Source organism: Dama dama, chromosome 12 (assembly GCF_033118175.1).
Source record: "Dama dama isolate Ldn47 chromosome 12, ASM3311817v1, whole genome shotgun sequence".
NCBI classification, from domain to species: Eukaryota; Metazoa; Chordata; class Mammalia; order Artiodactyla; family Cervidae; genus Dama; species Dama dama.
The window spans coordinates 24,134,539-24,155,747 of NC_083692.1; the positions used below are offsets into that span (position 1 = coordinate 24,134,539).

Sequence of the window (21,209 nt, forward strand, 5' to 3'; positions counted from 1 at the left end):
AGTATAGCAGTGTTCCAGATGTGGCCCTGAGAGTCAGATGCTTGACTCAAATCCCAGTCCTGCCATTTACCAGCTTTGAAACCACAATCAAGTTAAACTTTGTTCAGTTTACTCTCCTACAAAGTAAGAATGAGAACTAAACAGGGTAATGCATATAAAACACTCAGCACAGGGCCCTCTCTCTAGCATATTCAGTACATGCTTATTAAAGATCAACTATGATTATATCTCCTTCTTCTCCAGCATATAAATCCAGGCTCTTTCTTAGGGGAACCATGAAGGCATCCCAGATGCCTTTGGCAAGACAGCCTCCTAAAGCTAACAGGGAGAAGAGTCAAAGCCAGAATGCACGTTCCTTTTCCCAGTTCTCACTGCAGTGTTTGACAGCTGGTAAGTACACATTTTACAACATACATTACCTAAGAATCATAGTACAACACTGTAAGGATTTTTGCTTTCAAAATGCAAAAGAGAACTAAAGTATAGATAAGAAAAGTAAGTTGGCCAAGATCTCACAGCAGTTAGATGACTGGACTCAAACCTAGGCCCCTGGGTTCCGGCTCTCAGTATGTGTCTGCAGGGAGACGCTCTACTAGGTAAGGAGCCAGCAAGGCCACCCTCTCTGGCAGCTCAGATCCTGCAGAATCCTCTGTGTCCCGCCGTGTGGTGCATTCCGCCTGCGAGTCCAAGACGGCCCCCTGACCCTCCTGACTCCTGGACAGAGCCTCACCTGAGCCATCAAGGCAGCCATCTCCAGGGCCAGCTCCTTGTTGACAGGAAACCTCCCTGCCACGATCTCTCTGTTAGTTTGCGAGGCGAGCAGCAGACGCTCTCGCTCTGTCTCCCCTTTGACTTGACTCCGAAAATACAGCCTACGGGAGAGAGAAAGAGAAGTGAGGAATCAACTGGAATCCTGAACAGATAAGGCTGTCTCTGCATCTGTTTCTCTTGATTTCCAAAGAAAAAAACTACTCTTCTTATACCATTTGTGAGTCTGTTTTCCACTGCCTCCAGAAAATTTAACCAAGCAGGACACAGAGAAAATACAGGGCCACCAGATCTCACAGCAACAGTAGCGTGTGGTTAATTCTGAATTCACCTTTAGACCTACTGGATTAGGTGAGGGAAGCTGGTGCCTGGGGCATGCACGCCAAGTCGCTTCAGTCATGCCCAACTCTTTGCAACCCTATGGACTGTAGCCTGCCAGGCTCCTCTGTCCATGGGGTTCTTCAAGCAAGAACTCTGGATTGGGTTGCCTTGCCCTCCTCCAGGGGGTCTTCCCAACCCAGGGACTGAACCCATGGTGCCTTGCATTGGCAGGCAGGTTCTTTACCATAGCGCCACCTGGGAAGCTCCTTTTTCATAGTTTACTAGGGAACTGGATAAATTAAGATGCCAAGAGACTAATGGAAATTATTTGCCTAGAGACATATCTGAGATGAAATTTTCTTACTCAAAGTGATATGGCTCAAAGTCAGGATGGCTCCTGTATTTCCTGGAATTGGTATAGGAGCAATTTATTCTTTAGCCTTAAATATCTAGCGCTCAAAATCTTCCTCTCTTAATGTAGCACATGTAGCCACCTGAGGAAGCTGGCTGGGGTTCAGGGGTGTGTGTGTGTGTGTGTGTGTGTTTGCATGCATGGGTGAGTGTGCAGATACAGTACAGGGACCGAGAGCCTGAGCTGTCCAGGGTCTCACAGAGACCAGCAGGGCCAGCCTGGGCCCCCAGCTCATGACCAGTAGGCAGTGTTATATCTGTGGGCCTGTCTGTGAAGGACAGGCCTCCAGTGAAAAGGTGAAGAGCTGCACCCCAGCAGCAGCCCTCTTGCTCGGTCCTGCCTTGGGCAGCCCTCAGGACCTGTTCTTGTACATCAGCTTCACAACACGTGTGCCACCCTCAGACTTTCCGGCATGCAGCTCCTTCAGGGCTTGTTCCCACTTGGAGATGGCATCACAGATCTGCAAGATGCAAAAGAGCAAAGTCAGAAAAGCCCCCGATGAGGGGAAGAAGGTCCAGTCATGCCTGCACCCAGGCAGAGCAGAATGGTCATTCTCCATCCAGAGGCTGACCTGAGGGGGCTTCATGCTCCTGGGACCCAGGGTGCCAGCGACTTCCTTACAGACAGAGGTGGAGCTCCGAGTGTGGTGTGGGCAGCACACCATGGAACCCTGCCCCCCACTGCCTTAACATCTGAGACGGCCTCCCAAGGCTGGGCAGGCCCCAGTCAAAAACCATGGCCCCTTATCACCAGCTCCACTTTCCTTCCACCAGCCGCCATTCTCCTCCTCAACAAGTATTACCAGAGGCCTACTGTGTAACAAAGCCTTACAGATGCCAGGCATTTACAAAGAAGGTACATGGCATAGTTTTTCCAGGCAATGGTAAGAGACTATAGAAGCCTTTGTCCTGTCACCATAAAGAAAGCAGGCACTGAAGCCAAACCCTCATCCTTAGCAACTGCTCCAGCACATTCCCACAAACAGCCAGCATGCCCTGCAGTTCTAACCCCAGACCCCAATGCAACACAGGGCTCGAATCCCACTCAAAAGTCCATACAGAGGTACTATAAGGATCTACCTCTTTATGATGGAACTTGTAAGCACAGTAGTGGCCTTGGCAGTTGAGGTAAGAGCAAGTGGCCAGTGTGCAACACAACATCTGCTGGGTCCAGCATACAGTTGTCTATCTATGAGTTTGTGTGCGTATAGAACTGGCAGGGGGCTCTGCCCAGGTGGGGCTGATGCTGACAAGCACCTCCCTGTCCTTCCAACACTGAGCTGACAGGCAGCTTTTCCCCGGAAGCTGAAGAGTCTCTCAAGGGAGGGCGGGATGTGGAGATCTCTCCAGAGACAAGGGCAGAGACAATTCTGCCTGTATGGGCTCATTTTAGGATGGCACAGAAATGCTGGCCGGCGGGAACGCCTCGGGCTAGTCTCCAACAGGCTGGGAACACAAAATCCTGATGGCCGAGGTGGAGCAGGAGGGACTCAGTGGGCTTGGGGGTGGGGATAATCACCTTGACGCTCCCCTGCAGGCAGTGTTCCAGGTCCCTGCCAGCGGGGTCGTCCGTGAAGAGGGCAAAGCCGGAATGGGAGGCCTTTCTCATGCCTGTCTCCTGGTTTAGCCGCTGGAGGAACTCATCCACAGTGGAGGAGCCATCAAAACCCACCACCTGCCGGGAGAGGGGCCAGTGGAGGGGTCAGGGCCCAGGAGGTGGAGAGGCGTGACTGTGACTGAAAGAAGCAAGTGCAGTGAAAGTCGCTCAGTCGCGTCCGACTCTTCGTGGCCCCATGGACTGTAGCCCACCAGGCTCCTCTGTTCATGGAATTCTCCAGGCAAGAATGCTGGAGTGGGTTGCCATTTCCTTCTCCAGGGGATCTTTCCAACCCAGGGATCAAACCTAAGTCTCCTACATTGCAGGCAGACTCTTTACTGGCTGAGCCAGCAGGGCAGTCTGAAAGGGCAATTGCAAAGGCCAAAGGGAGCTGGTTTCCACATGGAGTGGTGAGTGCTTAAGGGAGGAGCCTGCCCACAGTGAACTGCAGTTCCACATGCTATACTCTACTCTCTTGGGGGGCCCTTTCCCAGGCCACTCTTTCGGTCAGTGTCTCAGCGTCCCTGTTCGTGCAGTGGGTTCAAGAGATCCATCTCCCAGGCCCCGAAGAGTGAAGCACCTCTGCGATTCAAGCTCCTTCCTCCCTCCACACTGGTGCAAATGGCCCTGCTCGCCCTCTAAACCCCAGGCCTGTCCTTCGCCTGGTCTACCTGTTAAGACCCGCTGGGTCTACAGAGGCTCAGCACCCTCTGGCCCAAAGGTGTTCTCCTCTGGGTCGGTGACATGAGAAGACTCAGCTCAGGGAGCGCGGCAGCCTGGTCACCTGGTAGGTCCCGTTGGCGAAGTGCACGGGGATGCTGAAGGGCAGGGAGTGGTGGAAGGGGTTCCGCAGCAGGATGGACACCACCTCCATGCGCGACGGCCTGGCCTCCCGCTCCCCGGTCTGCAGCGTCCGCTCCACCGCCCGCTGGCAGTACGTGGCGTACTGGCCGGTTTCATTTCTAAAAAGACAGGTGAAGGGAAAAAGGAACACTGGGGAACCCACTCACCCCTGGCTCCCTACTGACACGTAACCTGTAGGACTGAACCCGCAGCTGGAAGGCTGTGATAGGAGGCCCGAAGACTGGCCTGGGGTGTTAATTTGTCTTTTGGGATCTATTTGCTGCAGGCTGCTGGCATGGCTGTTTTCTGCGGGAGCAGAAAGAAACATGGCAACAGAGAATGAAAATACGGGGATGATGTGGGGGCATTGTAGCTTCACATGAGAGCCCCTACAGAGTACCCGTGCCTACGTGGACTGGCGTGTAGAGGAGCCCAGCATGCCTGGATCGCCATCTGCCCATCGGTGTACGTGCTGACGGGCAAAGTCTCCATGGCCACCACACAAATCCCAGGGAGCAGGGGTGATCTGATCCATCCCAGTCTCCCTCAGCATCCCTCTCGATCATGCCAGAGGGGCACTATCTCACCTGGGATCCGCATGGCGCTGGAGCTGCTGCTTGACGTACCAGAGGAAGTGGTGCTGAGGCAGGAAGAGGGGGGCGCACAGAGCCAGGAGCTGCCAGCACTGGGGGGGAAGGAAGTGCGGGGTGAGTGCTGGGTCTGCGCGCCACCGCCCTCACGGTCCTGAGCTGCAGAGCCGTCAGCAGCCCCTCCAAACCACAGCCCCCAACCTCCTGTGGGCACCAGGAGGGCCAGCTTGGCTAGGCTCCGTCCAGAACCGCTGTCACGCAATCTGTGTGCAGACGTCCAGGAGGGGCACGGAGAAGACAGCGGGACAGTTTTGTGCCCCGAGGCCACCTGCTGGCCGCCAGGCTCAGAGAATATGTGCCCCGTCACCTCCTTCCACCTCTCCCACCTCCTGGGCAGCCCTGGCCCGCGGCTGTTCTGCCCCAGGGACGCCCACCTGCATGAGGGAGGACTTCTGCGGCGGGCGGCAGCTGGCCTGCTTCACGAGCTGGCAGTAGATCTCGCTCTGTAGCTCGGGGTGAGTCAGGCAGACCTGCAGCGCCGTCTGCGCCAGGGACACGTGGTAGTCCACCGAGGCGGCTTCCACGGGCACGTTGATGAAGAGCTGGCAGGACTGCAGGGAGATGACAGTGGGCTTGGGCGGTTCCTTGATGACTGTCCCCTGTGGCTGGGACAGATTGGGCTGTCCCCTCCACCCCCTCAGAGCTCAAGGGAGGCCCCAGTTCACTGCAGACAGTGCTTTCTTGGAGCAAGCAGTGTTACTGCTTGAGAATAGCTATGCTTACTGAGATGGCTACTTTGGGAGAGGATCTTTCCTTCTTTAAATATTCCCATTACAAGACATATTTATTTTTTTTAAAAAATAGAAGATTCAGAGGGGAACAAAGAACATCCTAAAATAGGCCAGAACCTCTCAGGTCCAGAAGCAATAGAAACCTGCCCCTTCCCGCTGTGCACTCCAGGAGGCCAGCTCTTCATTTCAAGGGCCCGGGGTGACGTCCCAGAGCTTCCAGTATCTTCCCCATAAAGGACATGGTGGGAACCCTGAGGGACTGTCTCCCATCCCTTCAAATCCCTCCGTAAGCCACCCCCTAAACTGCCCGGGTCTTCATCACCACGGTGGGCAGAACTGCTCTGGACAGAGCCAAGATGCAGGGCAAGGGTGCCAACCGTCAGACTGTGGGCCTGGGCTCGGCTCCCACTCTACCTTGAAGAGCTTGACAGCCTCCGTCTGTAGGGCCTCGGACGGCAGGGTGGTGAGGGAGGTGTACAGCCCGTCTGTGGTGTAGCATAGCATGGGGTGCCTCCAGAGCGGGGAGTCTGCCCGGGGCACAGCACCAGAAAGCAGGGGCAGTCAGCACTGCGGAGGGAACAGGGAACGCGCCCCCCCCCCCCCCCCCCCACTCTGATCTGCAGGGAAGACAGGGCTTTCAGTCTGGATACACGGGTTGTGCTGCGTTTACACCCACAGAGCATGGGCTGGGCAGGTGTGCGCTGCATTTGTTCAGCACACTCAGAAGCACGGCTTACAGGAAGGCGGCTACTGCTTTGCTCGTGGGGATGCAGTAGGAGTGAGTGTGCAAGGCATGGGCATCTAAATGTAGGCATGTGTGTGTGTGTGTGCACGCGTGCAGGGGAGGCCCCCTCCTTGCAGTGTCAGGTCTGGATAGAGGAATGTGTGTCAGCCTGGAATGAAAAAGCCTTGGAGCAGCAGTGGAGCAGGGTGTGTGCTGGGAGCCCTTGGGTCCTTAGGGTCCTGAGAATCAGCAGCAAAATACAGACTTCTAAATGCGCCAGGCTCAGGTCAGCCTGATCCTAACTTCATTTATTAACCACCTCTAACTACAGATTAACCAGCTACCTTCTTTCCTCAACCCTCTGTCCGGCCAGCAAAGTTGCAGGGGACAAAGTAAAACATTGACCAAGTGTCTGCTCCCCAGACAACTCCCCCAGATACTGAGTGGTCTCCCCAGTATTCTCTCCAGAAATAAGGCCCTGGAGCATGGGACACAAATGCCCTTCTGTGGCTCAGATGGTTTCCCAACAGCTTCAGGGTATGGTTGTGCTTTCTTGGGGTTCCCAAGCACCAATTACTCAGCCACTGCCCTCCAGCCCAGCAGTGATGGCCACCCTTGGCTTACCTGGGTCTCCCTCACCATCCATCAGCTTTCCAATGAGCTGCTCATAGGCCGTGCCCACCTTGGCACTGCTGCCACCCGCAGCCACCGTGAGGTGGTAAAGCCACGTATCCTAGAAGAGGACCGAAAGCCAGCTGATGGGGCTGGGCTGAGACAGAATGGAGGCAGGACCTCCAAGAGAGCTTCTCTGAAGGGGCCAAGTCCAGGGTGATGCTCAGCCTGCTTGGCTGGCACAAGCTGAGGCCATCGGTCTCTAAGAGGAAAGACCTGGGGTCGAATGAATGTAAACCTAAGTTCCTAAGCTTGTGGTCCCCTCCATCTCATCGCCTGAGTGAATAAATGTTGGTCACTGGGAATGAACCCAGTGCAAGGAATATTCCCAATCAGGAAATACGAGTTGCCAACATGTCTAGGAGGAAAATAAATTTGAATCTTGGGACTCTCAGGGAAGACTGAAGGAAGATGAGGATCAAAGGGCTGAGCTTTGCCATGGAGGCCCAGTCCCCTCCCTCACCTTTTCATGCTTGGTGCCAATAAGGAGGTAGGTGGGGCTGTGCTCCGGGGGGTGGATCACCAGGGTGTAGTGGGAGGACAGCAACCGCCGGGTTCCTCCAGCCTCATAGTCCTCGTCTGAGTCACAGGATCGATCCACTTCCTCTATGCGCGCGTCCCGCACAGGCAGACGGCCCAGGGGTCGCTGCAGACAGGAGCCGCGCATGAATGGGAGGGCCGGCAGGGATGGAGGAGTCTCCTCCCTCTGAACCGCAGGGCTTACAGGGCTGGGGATCAAGGAGGTGGATGGACAACAGGATGGGGAAGGGGAGACAGGCCTGGAGGAGCACAGACACACCACACACAGACAACCTGTGGGCCTTGCACACTGGTCACACACTCAAGAAAGGGATCCAGTCACTAGCTTCTTACTGGTTATAGGGTTTGGGGTGGGGCCTTCCATCAGGACACGGAGCCACAGAAACGTGGATTGGGGGAAGCTACTGGGAGGCCAGGAAGTACCTTGTCTTCATGGCTTCGATAGTAGTAGAAGGTTCTCCCAACAAGAGCACACCAGACCAGCTTGGAGTGGCCATGCTTGACCTGCAGGTCAGAAGTGAACCAGCATTATCAGAATCAGATGACCCCAGAAGTAAATCTGGGACTGGCAAAGAGAAGCCACAAGGAGACACATCTCAAAACCCCTGGTTCAACTCAGACCCTTAGGTCAATTCCAGGTCAAACTCAGATGCCATCCAGATTCTCGACTAATGGAACCAGCCCTTTCACAGCAAGGGTCCATGGCCACGACACTCCCATTCATCCTCATATGAGCCGCCATTAAAAGGTCGACCTGGCCAACCAGATGTCCTGTCCCAGGAATATGACCACAAGAAGAGCTTGCTAGTCAGCAAGGGCTATAGAGTTGGGAGGGCAGGGCCACTGTGGGTTGAAGCCCCTGGGCAAATGTAATCTTGAAGTGTAAAAACACTGCACCTGGGCAGAGGAGAGGGCCGTGAACACAGACTGACCAGGAAGGCAGAGGGAGAGCCCCGAACACAGGGCTTCTCACACATCACTCCTGACAGCATCCTAGCCTAGTTACTGCACTTCCCTGTTAACATCCCCTTCCTTGGGGTCAACAAGTGCTTCTCAGCTCCCTGCAACCAGAAAGGCCCTAATTAAAATGTCTTTAGGGATTTCCCTGGTGGCCCAGTGGTTAAGACTCTGCACTTCAGCTGCAGAGGGCCCTGGGGTCGATCCCTGGTCAGGGAACCAGGATCTCCCATGCCAAGTGGCACGGCTCAAAAACAAACAAATAAACAAAAAATGTCTTAAGGGCAGCCTGAGATATTATGAGTCTTTGGCCACGCCTGCCTCACCAAGGTCACAGCTTCCCTCTATTCATACTGAGCTGTGGTGGGTACAAGGCAGGGGTGGGGGCAACTTCTAATGATCTCAAGCTGGGTCCAAGACATTCCTTTCCCTCCTCTTTCTTGAGAACAGCTGTTGTTCTAACAACCTTGATCCCTATTTTTCCAGAGTCATTCACCATCACCTTATGTGGCTCAGACCATAGGTAACCAGTGCGAGGAACCTTCTGCAGAAAGCTGTGTCAGGAGGGGACCCACCACCTCTGGGACTCACTCCTGGCTCCCCTGACTCTCCCCCATCCCCCCATCCATACCTTGGTCAGCCAGCCCTTCACGGTGGGCTTGGAGCCCCCCTGAGGCGGGGCTGGAGGCCCAATGGCCTGGACCTTCAGCAGGCTCTGCAGGACACGGATCCACTCCTCCAGCAGGCTGGGCGAGTCAGCCGTCAGGTAGTAGGTCTTCTTCTCAGAGATGAGCTGGGGGGAGAGCGGTGGGGAGAGGAGGATGGAATAACAGGGGCCCGGCTATGAGGTGGTACAGAACTCTGGCCCACCGGGCCTTCCTTCTTCTCCTCGTTTCCTCCATCTCTCTCCTACCTTCACTCCCTCTCACATCCTGCCTCCTCTTCCTTCCTTGAACCCACAAATGAGGATCGATGCAAATGTCAATGTGATGTCTTTCATACATGCTCATCGTGCCCCATCTTTGTTTTCATCGGAGCCATATCCAAACCCAGCACCTCTTCTATCTAAAACACGAACTGCCAGGAGCGTGCTCACCTGGAATGTCTGTGCACCTTCCCCTCGAACAATCTGGCAACGGGAGTTTAGTTCCACTTGGCCTTGAGGTTTCCGGATGACATCACTCTGTAAAGAAAGGAAGAAGAGGAAAGAGGGTGGAGCCTTCCCAGAGCACACCGTTTCCCCTCAGATCTTACTCCAGGTCACAAAGGGGAAAGTGACTCCCAAGCGTTCCTGGGCTGCGGTATGATGGGTAACTTGTTCTGGATCCTGGTTCTAAGTAAATGGAGCAATGATTAGAGACATGGGTCCTGCTGATCCAGGCCTCAAAAGTATAGCTTGAACCTTTTTAAAAACTGGGCAAGAAGCCACTAAGTTATTCCTGAGTTATAAAGCCCTTAAATTCTTTCTACTGTATATTTTATAGCAAGTGTCACAAACAGGTGGCCTGTATATCACCATTACCCTTTCCAGACATTATTAATCAATCAGAGCATGCCTACTCATTGAGTGGTGCAGGCCCAGAATCTTTAACATGGTGCTCAACGCAGGCACTAACAATCAACTGGAACTGCACAAGAGACAGGCCTTTTCACCTTCTTTAAAACACTGACATTGAAAAAAATTAAAACATTTAAAAAAATTTAAAAAAACATTAACATTGGTCCTCCAGGGAGATCCTGCCAAACTAGGTCCCAGGATCTTAAGGCTTCCTAATTCCAAACAGCGTTGGAAGGAGATGGAGGAAGTAACAAGCTTCCCTGTTAGAACAGCCCCGATCACATGAGAGCAGCCTGGGAATAGTTTATTTATAGGACCAGGCATAAGAAGAACTTGGCTTCCAAAGGGAAAAGAAATCACCAAGCCAAGTGGTCTAGAAGTGCCCTTGACTGCCCAGGGCTTGATTTCACTCCTGGTCCCATATGGGGCTCAGAGCCTCGGGAACCTGCCCAGGCTGCCTCTTCCACCTGCCAGACCTTCGCCCTCTGCCTGGCTTCTGGTCCCTCATGCAGTTCTGGGGCTGGGGTGGGTCCTTTTGCCTACGGTCCAGGGAAGGAAGGTCTCACCGGAGACTTGTAGTACATGAGCTGTCCCTGTCTCAGCACAAACCAGCGCCTCTTCCACGTCTTCACCTGGCTCCCCATTTTCAGCAAGTATCCCGACTTCTCCAGTGACTCCTGCAGGAGTGGAGGGGTGCAGGGTGAGAAGGGGAAAAATCACTGGGGTTCCTGGACATCACACAAGCCAAAAGGGCCCAGCAGAATCACTGCTTTGTCATCAATTAAAACAAATTATTGAGTATCTACTGTGTGTGTTGGACATGATTTAGCGACTACAACAACAACAATGTGTGTTTTCAGGGAACTGCCCGGCTAAGGGTGCAGAGAGGAATCATAAAGCATGGGTGGTCCTGCTGGCAGGGGGACACAACACAGGACCAAGAGGAGGTGGTGGATCAGGGGCTGTACAAGCGAGAGGCTGGCCAGCGGAGGCTTCCAGCAGGAGCCAAATCTGAACCAGCCTTGGAAGGAAATCAGCCTTTCCTTCGAGATGAGCCCAGAGGAGGAAGGAGGCCATCCCAGGCAGCAAGGAAGGGCAAGAGAAGAGTTTGGGGAACATGAGCTCAGTTGGGGAGCAGAGTCTGTGGAGGGGGAGGGAAAGACAAGACAGGGCAGCACAGCGGTGCGGAGCGAGGGATGGGGAATGAGCCACCTGGATTCACCGCTGGCTCTGGAGCACAACAGCACACCTGAGCCTCAGACTTCTCATCCGCAAGAGGGGGTAATAAGCCTGAGATGACCGTGAGGACAAATGAGACACTGCATGCAAAGCCCTGAGCATGGTGCCCGGAACACTAAGAACTCAATAAATACATTGTTAGCGGTCAGCATCCCTGAGCCAGCGTGGAGCTAAAGAGGCAGCACGTGTAAACTCCTCCTGCCCCACTGGGCCCCCTGGGCCATAGTGATGGGGTCTGTGTGCACCTGACCTCCTAACTGCACACCCCCAGCCCACTCCCTGAGGCCTCACATCATCAGTGGCAACCCCCAGGCCCCGCTGTCCCTTCACCAGTCCCAGGGACCCCACAGCTGCTGCCTGGGTCTCATGCTGGAGGTCCGTTCCCACCCAGCTCTGCCTCGGCCCCGTGGGGTGGGAGTGGAGCTCCCAGCTCACCCCGCCTGGGCCCAGCCCGTCCGTGGAATAGGATGAGGTGCGCTGCAGTTTGTGCTCAGGTTCAGAGTAGTCACTGTCCAAGGAGTAGGCATCCGGGGGAATGGCATAGTCACCCTCAGAGCTCAGCGAGGACATGGACACACCTGTCCAAGGGAGGAGGAGTCCAGGCCTGGGTCCACACCCTCCCGGCTAGCCCAGCCTGGGAACTGCAGGGCCTTCCTCACCCACCAAGGACCCCCAAGTAGGACCACCCATGGGAGGAGAGGAGGGGCCCCTCATTGTTTCATATCCCTCCCACTCCCCTCCTCCCTACCTCTCTTGATGGCCCGGGGACTGCCCAGTCCACTGGTCTTCCTGGACTCAGAGCAGGGGAGTGAAATTCGGAAGCTTGCCTGGGAGCTGCAGTCATCATCGGACCCAGAGGACTCATCCACAAAGGGCACGGAGCTGATCTGTGTGGCTTTCTGCAAGACAGGCCCCCTCCCCGCTGCAGCTCCTGCTGCAAAGCAAGCCCCCGCCCACCTGCACTTTCACTCCAGCTCCACGTGCCCCAGGTGTGGCCGACACAGCCTGTCTAGAGCATGGGGACGCCTCCACCCAGCTGCAACACCCAAAAGACAACTGTCCCCTCCCGACCTGACCACCCTACCCCTGCATCCTCACCTCTCATCTCTCTCCCCTACACACCACGTGGTCCCCAGTGGAGCTGCCCCACTGGGGCTGAACACCTGGCCGCTGGGACCCTTGCTCCCTGCCACTAGCAGGCCAGAAAACCACACCACCGCCAAGTGTGAGACACGAGCTTTAAAAGTGGGTGGGGATGACAAATCGAGAGATCATGGTAAAATTTTTAAAAGACCAATTACTTCAATGTTGGGGAAACTGTGCAGAAAAGGATACTCTAGAATGAGATAAAATCTTTTAGAAGGTTATTTGGCACTACCTGTCAAAATTTAAAACATACATATTATCTACCCATAAATTCCACCTCTAGAACTAGGTCCTACAGAAATATGTATATGTAAGTGCACAGAGAAGTATTTGCAAGGTGATGTTCACCGTAACATTGATTTTAGAGAAAGACAGAGATGACCCATGTTGTGAATCAGGGAGGACAAGTTAAAGTCGTTAGGGGGCATCTATACCAGGGATACTGGACAGCCCTAAAAAGGGAGGCAGAGCTGTGCTGCTTGTGGGGGCGGGGCAGGAAGACCTGACACATGGCTGGGTGCACAAGCAACGGGCAGACTGACATGTATGACATCATCCTCTTTGTGTGTGCGTGTAAGAGGGGGACAGAAAATTTGTCAATGCATCAGAGGGCATTACAGAATAAACCCCAAACCATTAGTGATAGTTGCCTCTAGGGTTAGGAATAAGGGAAAAGCAATGTAAAAGGAAATTTCACTTTTGGCTTTTTATCCTTCTACAAACAAGTTTTACTAAGTATTACTGTTATGATCTCAAAAAACAGTAACAAAAGCAGACCAAAATATATGAAAACATCATGTTGCAGCAATATCTGGTTTTGGTTTAAATATATATATGTTAAAAATATACAGAGGGATTTCCCTGATGGCCCAGTGGTTAAGAATTCATCTTACAATGCAGGTGACATGAGTTTGATCCCTGGTCAGGGAACTAAGACTCCACATGCCGTGGAGCAACTAAGAGTCCACATGCCACAATGAAAGATGCCACATGATGCAGTGAAGATTCCATGTGCTGTAACTAAAACCGGAGGCAGCCAAATAAATAAATGTTTTTTTAAAATGTAGAAAAGTTATGGGAGTACATATGGGAATACATGTTTGAACACATAAAAAATTCAGGATGGAACCCCACTGGTCTCTGGGACAGACATGTGAAAGGATGAGGAGCAGAGGTGGAGCAGGCATTGGTTTAACCTCTAACTTTTTACTTTGCCCTCAATCATAATGATTCACATTTTTGCAAATGTTGAATTTTTCTAATAAAAACCTAATAAAGATATTGCTGTGCACCAGGAACTCATATAGTGTTGTAGGTCAATTATAAATTATACTTCAGAAACAAAGAAACTCATAGAAAAAGAGATCAGACTTGTGGATACTCGTGGGGCAAGTGGGGGAATTGGATGAAGGTGATCAAAAGTACAAACTTCTAGCTATAAGTAAGAACTAAGTATGTAGTGCACAATATGATAAATATAATTAACACTGTTACATGTTAATACATGAAAGAGTAAATCCCAAGAGTCATTATCACAAGGGAAAGGTATTTTTTCTATTTCTTAAATTTTATATCTATATGAGATAATGGATGTTTATTAAACTTATCATTGTAACCATTTCGTGATATAAGTCAAACTATTATGCTACACACCTTCAACTTATACAATGCTGTGTGTCAATTACACCTCAATAAAATTGGAAGAAAAATTAAAAATAGATTTTTAAAAAATCTAATAAAGATAAACAAAACAAAATGATACATGCGGGGGGTGGGCGGGCACTGAGCTGCCTGCCCAGAATTACATGTGTGTTCAGGGGCCTGACCCTAGAGCTCGACTCCAGCCACTGCCTGCAGATACGGGTGGTGGTTAGGAGGTGAAGGGAAGGCCTCTCTGGAGGAGGACAATCCCTCCTCCAACAGCGGCTTCTTACCCCCTTCAGGGCTGTGTAGACAGGCACGGTGACGTTCTTGTAGACAAGGCCGGAGAACGGCCCGGGTGATGCAAGGGCAGGAGGGCTTGAAGCTGGAGGGGCAGAAGAGAGGAATGAGATTCACTCCGGTGACATAACTCAGGAAGGGGTGGGAGGGAGACAGAGACCTGAGCGGCGCCAGGACGAGAGAGATCTGCATCGACAGCATTCCCTGAAACAAACAGCCCTCCGGACAGACCGGACAGACCGGGTGACAGATACCAGGACGAGGGCCAAGGTCTTCCTCAGTCCCACTCTTGCCAAGGTGAGCTACAAGCCATGTGACTAGGCGGCGCTTGCATCACTGTGGGGACGCTGTGGCGGGTGACTCCGGAGCCACACACAGCAAGGGCTGGCGGCTCCTTCAGCCCACAGTCCTCGCACCGGCCGGGAAAGCCGGCGCAGGTGGACGGCTGCTGGAGACCCCGCCTCCAAAACCCCTTCCATCTCTGTAATTGGCTAGAACTCCGGTCATGCCCACTCCCACCCTGCACTTGATGAGCAGAACCCCGCAGCTTCCTTCTCCCTCCAAGGGAGCCCTGGCCACGTGCTTTCACCTGAACCTCGCCTGTTGTGGGAAGGAATGGGCTGCAGGTGACCTGGCCTGGGCGTAGCTCAGAGTCCTTTCCTCCGCGCATGCCCACCCTGCCCACCACAGGAGGCACTTGGGACTCACCGCAGCAGGTGACGTTACTTCTGACAGACACTTCAGACAGCCTCATGCCCGACGTGGCCACAGCGTAGATCCGGCTCTCCTGTAACATGGCGGTGTCAGGGTGTCACCACCCACCCCTGTGCCCATCCCGGCCCTTGGCTTTGGAGGCGGGCAGACCTGGGTCCACATTCATGCTTAGTGTGCTCCAAGGGTAGGGGCGGGGGGATCTGGGGGCAAGTCAACATCATTTCTGGACCTCATTTTCCGCGGCTCTAAATGTGGGCTTCCCTGGTGGCTCAGTTGGTAAAGAATCTGCCTGCAATGCAGAGACCCAGGTTCGATCCCTGGGTCAGGAAGACTCCCTGGAGGAAATAGCAACCCACTCCAGTATTCTTGCCTGGCAAATCCTATGGACAGAAGAGGCTGGCGGGCTATGGTCCATGGGGTCACAAGAGTTGGACACGATTTAGTGACTAAAACAACCAACCAAAATGGACGTAAATTTTAAATAATACCTTTCAGGCTGTTGTGACAAGCAAATAAAATTATCAACAAAAACATCTAACGCCTGGAATACAGCCAGTGCTCATCAGCTGATATTTATTCCCTCCCTCGCTGCAGCCCTTCCCCTTGGGGCAAGAAGTTCAGGAGGAGAGGGGACTAGGACCTGTTTCTCTGCATCTCAGAGCCCTAGACGTTGGGGCACTGACAATGAGGAGGTCAGAGTCCCATGGCAAGGACGTGCCCTTTTGTAAGCCAGTTGTCAGAAAACTGAGACATCTTTTTTCCCTATGGTAACAATGTCATATCATGGTTAGGCTTCGAGCTCAAAGTCCTAGCTCACCCAGACTCCTGAATCCCACCACAGAAGACAACAGGAATGCCCACCCCAACTCTTCCCTTGCCCCTCCTCAGGGTTCCCTGGTTCTGAAGCAGGCCCACAGATCTGGGGAGCTTGCCTTAGGGTTTGGATCCCTCCCAAACAACCCAGAAGCCCCACCTATCCTTTTCCATATCTCTTTTCCACTCAAGGTAAAGGGAAAACAAAGGCCCCTTCAGGTGACATGTGAGGCACGGGGACTGGGAAAGGTTGTTGGCCTGGTTCTTGGGGTTGGGGAGGGAAGCGGGGTGGATGCTACATCAAGGCCACTCCAGAGAGGAGTGGCAGTGCTGGGGCACTTGGGGGAGGGAGGAATGGGCTGGCAAGGGCTGGGATGAGGGCCTGCGGTACCTGGAGGCAAGGGAAGGGAAGTGACGGGCAGCAAGGAGGGATTACGGAGTGGGGGTGGCACTGGGCTGGGGCAGGGAATTCTCTGCTTATGTAGGGCAGATAACTGGGTCCAAGTGGTAAAATCAGGCATAAAAAAAATTATTCCTGCCAGTAGTGGTTATGGAATTCAACTACGCATAGGCCTCTGACTTCATAGACAGAAAGTGAAACTTGTGGGATTTAGGTTAAACAAATGCAAGAGTGTTTTACAGAAGGTTACCTGATGCCTAACTCAGGCTTCCCAGATGGCACTAGTGGTAAAGAAGCCACCTGCCAATGCAGGAGACACAGGAGATGTGGGTTTGATTCCTGGGTCGGGAAGATCCCCTGGAGGAGAGCATAGCAACCCACTCCAGTAGTCCTGCCTGGAGAATCCCAGGGACGGCAGAGCCTGGTGGGCTGCCATCTATGGGGTCGCACAGAGTCGGACACGACTGAAGTGACTTAGCAGCAGCAGCAGCAGCAGCAGAGAAAGGAACTCTAAATCAGCAAGTAAGTCATCTGACTCCCTCAGATTAAGAAACGGCCTTCCCCCCAATTTTCAGTCTCAATTTTTCCCATGAGGTTACTGCCCAGCTGGTCCCACTCAAGAAGAGACGTTGGGTTTTCTGGCCACTATGGTTCCCTAAAGTGACAAGAGTGATCCTGTCTCAGGGACGGAAGCAGTTGAGCCCTCTTGCCGAATGCTCCCTTACTGCCCACCTCTGCTTTAGGACTCCAAAGCATCTGGATTCACAAGATAGCAGTGAACAAGAGGAGGGATGGTTCTGGTGGTGTTCTAACCTCTCTTGGCCCCTACCCTGTTTCCAACAACCTCTCCCCTTGCTGTGAACTACTGCTGCAACTACTCACCAAATACATATTAATACACTTCATCCTCAGGCAACCCTGTAAAGCAGGTACTGCTATCCCCATTTTACAGAGAGGGGAATTGAGGCACAGAGGTTCATTAGCTCATGCTGACTCTCAGAGCTAGTGATTCAGCCCTTCTTGTTTGATCCTAGGTGCTCTTAGCCACCAGATCGCACCTCCTTGGAGAGTCACAAAGATCACACGAGAAAACAGGCACGCAGCTTGGCTGTGGCCCAAGCTCAGGAAACAGCCAGCCACCATCTGATCATCAGAAATCTTGGCTCCACCCCTTGTGGGTGGGGTGGTCTGGGCACCAAAAAAGTGGTCATATCATCAGCCAGGCCCCTCTGTCCTGTCCCTGGGGGAGCTTCTTACCCAGGATGGAAAGCGGTGCAAGGGGGGTGGCGGTGGTTTGTTCTCCAAATCCACTTCCTTCAGCTCTGCTCCCGGGGCCTCCTTCTTCCCCGCGGGGGGTTGCTCCTCCATCTCCATCTTCTCTGGTTCCTCCCGGGGCTTGACTCTGACCGCCTCCTTGGGAAGGCCAAGGGGGTGGAAGGCTGAGAGGGTCCCCATCTCAATGCGCACCACGTGGCTGAAGTGCCCAGGGCCTGCCTGAGGCTGGCTGTGGTGCCGCTTGGCCAGCTGGATGCTGTCCCAGAGGGCACTGGGAGCCCGGGCCTTTGGCAGGGTCAGGCTGCAGCCGGGGCCACCTTCCTTGGCAGAAGTCTTCGTCCGAGGGAGCGTCCCTCCCTGAGCAGTGACCAGGCCCTCACCCCAGGAGGTCAGACCATGCCTGGGGGTGCGAGGCCTCAGGCACAGCTGGCCAGGAGAGCCCTGTCTTCCCAGATGAAGTGGAAGGGTCTTGGCCTCTGATGTTGCTCCAGGGTGGACTGTCTGGGAACTAGAATCCTGCACAGGGCTTCCTGCTTTAGGAACAGAGTCTTTGCTCTGCAGGGCACCTGGAGAAGGTGCGGGGATAGCTGCATTCAGGGCACCCTGGGCCGGAGGACCACTGTCCTGCCCCGCTGGCTGGGCCCCTGGTCCCGAAGGGACAGACTCCCACTCTGTGGTTCCCTGGGGGGCCACCAGCAGCTTCCCCGAAGGTGCCATCTGCAGAGCTGTGGTTGGGGCAAATACAGGCATATTAAGGGCTCCCCCAATTCAGCCACTACCCACCACATACGCAAGCACCCCCGCCCCCTCCACACACCCCTCACTCCCCCAGTCCCCGAGCAGGCTGGCCCACTTACCTTCCAGTGCATGTTGAAGGGCTCCCACCTGCTCCACCAGATGCTGATTACAGCTTTTCAGGTGCTGATTCTCCATCTCAAGCTAGGCATAAAGAAAAATGAAGATTTAGAATACTCAAGCCTACAGGTTTAGACAAATAATTCAAAACGAGATTAAAATCCTTCTCAAAGATCAAATCCTCAAAACAGAACCCGTGCTGCCCTTCACCCAATCCACTGATGACTCTTCTGGGAGCCCTGACCTCTGCCTTCCCTCTGGGCTCCCTGATTATGGTTGGGACAAGATTCCATTTGGGAGCCCTTGGGCTTTCTTTTCTAGGTTGTTTTAATCTTTCAAAAAGTGGTGAAATATAACACAAAAAATGCATTCCACACCAGTGAATATCTTAACAAATGATTGTGATGTGAATAGTCATATGACCACGATGCAGGTTAAGAAAGAGGAATCTGCCAGCACCCTAGGCAACCAAGACTCATCCCTCCCCAGTCACACAGTCCTCCCTCCCCACCGAGAAGACAAATCTTCTGAGTCTCTTAAACTCATTTCCTTGCTTTCTGTGTTTTACTGTCTAAGTATGCATCCCTACACACATTCATGTAGTTGTACCCATTAGAAATTTATGTAAATAGAACTCTTTGCAGTGAACTTCTGTCTGGCTTCTTTTGCTCAACACACCATCCCATGAGATCCAGCCTCAGAAGGGCTGCATTTTCTTGGAAATGAAAGCCAACACGCTTTTCCTGAGCTTCTTTTAGCAAGAGGTCAGAGCTGTGGAAGATGGAGTAACAGGCGTCAGTTCTGTCCCCAAGGACTAGTAGTCTAGCAGGTGACCCGAGATGTGTACCCACAGATGGGACAGGAGGCAAAATGAGCAGCTACCTCCCGCAGGTTTGGGTCACCTGTGTCAGGAAAGAGGAAGCCACGATGAGTGTTCACTCCTCTCCAAACTTCAATTCCCTTTCCTTTTGTTTAGAGCTTTTTTTTTTCCCCACAGTGCTATAGCTTCTAGTCCTGAGTTTCCTAAACAAAGCTATAGCAAGTAATGAAACTATGAAAAGAGATGGACAGAGGTGGAAGTAGAATGGAGACAATGGGGAGTTAGTGATTAATGGTACAGCGTTTCTCTCTGGGGTGATGAAGAGTTTTGGAAATGATGGTGATGCGTACACATCACTGTGAATGTACTTAATTCCACTGCATTGTACACTTTAAAGACAGCTCAAATGGTACACTCTGTATATCTGACCATCAAAAAAAAAAAAAAAAAACAGTTAAAAAGAATGGTGAGGACAGAGGGTGGATGGTAAGGACCACATGTGCTTCTCAGAGGGAAACTGATAGGACTTCTCCGAAGGGAAAATCCTTCCTTCTCCCCAGTCACAGAGCTAACCAGGAGCTCAAGGGAAACCCAACCCGGACAACAGGAAGGGGAAAGTGAAGGGTCTCCACATCTAAGCTGAGTGAGGGACAAATGGTTAACAACATGAAAGGCAGGCAAGACCCTGAATACACATGGAAGCAGAAAAACACAGGGGGACCAGAGCAACCCCACACAGGTTCCTCCCAGGTGTTCCCAGACCAGCTTTTAACTCACTTCTGTTAATTTCAGTGTTACCCATTCTTTGATCTTCGCAGCTTTTTCTTGAACAATTTTTGCCTCTTCAGCTCTCATCTGCTTCTGCAAGATGGAAAGGGCCTTTAGTTAGTCATGGCAGTCCCTGGTTTATTGAATAAATGGAGGTGGGAGGCCCTGAGAAGAAATATTACCAGACAGGATGGAGGTGGGCCAATATGGAAAATACATTCCTTTATGAATTTTTAGAAAATATTCTTAAAGTGGGAAAGGCCTTCCTAAGCATAATACAAATCCCAAACAGCCATGAAGGAAAAGACTAAAAAATCTACATCATCACTATAAATTACTATACAACCAAAAAAAGATGCCCTTAAAATTAAAAGACTAACTGGAGGGCTTCCCTAGTGGCTCTGTGTAGAGAATCCACCTGCCAATGCAGGAGACACAGGTTTGATCCCTGGTCTGAGAAGATCCCACATGCCATGGAACAACTAAGCTAAGCCAGTGCACCACAACCATTAAGCCTGTACTCCATAGCCTGCGAGCTGCAACTACTGAAGCTCAGGTGGTCTAGAGCCCATACCCTACAACAAGAGAAGCCACTGCAATGAGAAGCCCGTGCATGTAACTAGAGAGGAGCCCCCACTCGCTGCCACCACTAGAGAAAAGCCTGCAAACTGCCACAACTGGAGAAAAGCAAGGAGGACCCAGCACAGCCCCTCTGAACAAAAAACCCAACTGGGGGATGATTTGCAACACAAATGATTTACATACAAAGGGGATAATTTGAAATGAACAAATGAATAAGTTATGCAAAGGATATGAATAGATCAACAGCAAAATAAAGGCCAAGAAACCCAAGAAAAGCTGCTCAATCTTAATTATAATTTTAACAATGCAGATTAAAGTGACTAGACTAACACAACCTAAAAGTTTGACATAACCCCAAATTATCAAGGGTGTTGGAAAACAGCTCACTTCCTACGAACTGGCAAAGGCTTTTGGGGGAAACACTTGATAGTATTTGTCAACATTTTAAATGTCCATACCATTGATCTAACAAATCTACTGCTTAGGAATCACTAGTTGCATTATTATTTGATAAAGCAACAAAAACAAAAACCAAAAAACCCTAAAAACTGGAAATAACCTCTAAGAGTCTTTGTGGACTCCTAGGGTTTGGCTGAATAAACAAAATGAAAATGGAACACTGTGCTCTGATACACAGGAAATGGTCACAATGAACAGTGATTAGTGGCAAGGAATGGAAATGAAGGATGATGCCAGAGGGAAAAATGCTGTCATTTTATATCCTTCTGATCCATTTGTATTTTTTACTATAAGCATGTATTGCCTTTATAGTTAAAAAGCAAAAAATAAAGGTAAATTAGCACATGAGTGCAATTCCCTAAAAATAATCAATAGTATACAGTGATCCCTCGATACGTACCAGGGTACTGGTTTCAGGACACCCT

The 21,209-nt window shown here is 52.0% G+C and overlaps 1 protein-coding gene across 4 annotated transcripts in view; it reads right to left on the reverse strand.

Moving 5' to 3' along the window:
* PLEKHH1 (pleckstrin homology, MyTH4 and FERM domain containing H1) overlaps nt 1-21,209 on the reverse strand; it is a 63,017-nt gene that overhangs the window by 6,120 nt on the left and 35,688 nt on the right. For 3 of the 4 annotated variants that reach the window (XM_061156823.1, XM_061156822.1, XM_061156825.1), the window contains exons 5-24: nt 19,753-19,836; nt 18,158-18,239; nt 17,283-18,025; nt 14,807-14,885; nt 14,092-14,183; nt 11,760-11,910; nt 11,447-11,589; nt 10,339-10,449; nt 9,311-9,397; nt 8,846-9,007; nt 7,681-7,761; nt 7,181-7,363; nt 6,670-6,778; nt 5,736-5,848; nt 4,965-5,141; nt 4,528-4,625; nt 3,882-4,059; nt 3,020-3,175; nt 1,861-1,961; nt 731-872 (exon numbers count right to left, since the gene is read on the reverse strand). In XM_061156823.1, the coding sequence (XP_061012806.1) occupies nt 731-872; nt 1,861-1,961; nt 3,020-3,175; nt 3,882-4,059; nt 4,528-4,625; nt 4,965-5,141; nt 5,736-5,848; nt 6,670-6,778; nt 7,181-7,363; nt 7,681-7,761; nt 8,846-9,007; nt 9,311-9,397; nt 10,339-10,449; nt 11,447-11,589; nt 11,760-11,910; nt 14,092-14,183; nt 14,807-14,885; nt 17,283-18,025; nt 18,158-18,239; nt 19,753-19,836 (3,072 nt within the window). The remainder of the gene's footprint in view (nt 1-730; nt 873-1,860; nt 1,962-3,019; nt 3,176-3,881; nt 4,060-4,527; nt 4,626-4,964; nt 5,142-5,735; nt 5,849-6,669; nt 6,779-7,180; nt 7,364-7,680; nt 7,762-8,845; nt 9,008-9,310; nt 9,398-10,338; nt 10,450-11,446; nt 11,590-11,759; nt 11,911-14,091; nt 14,184-14,806; nt 14,886-17,282; nt 18,026-18,157; nt 18,240-19,752; nt 19,837-21,209) is intronic. The other variant, XM_061156824.1, reaches the window with a different exon arrangement.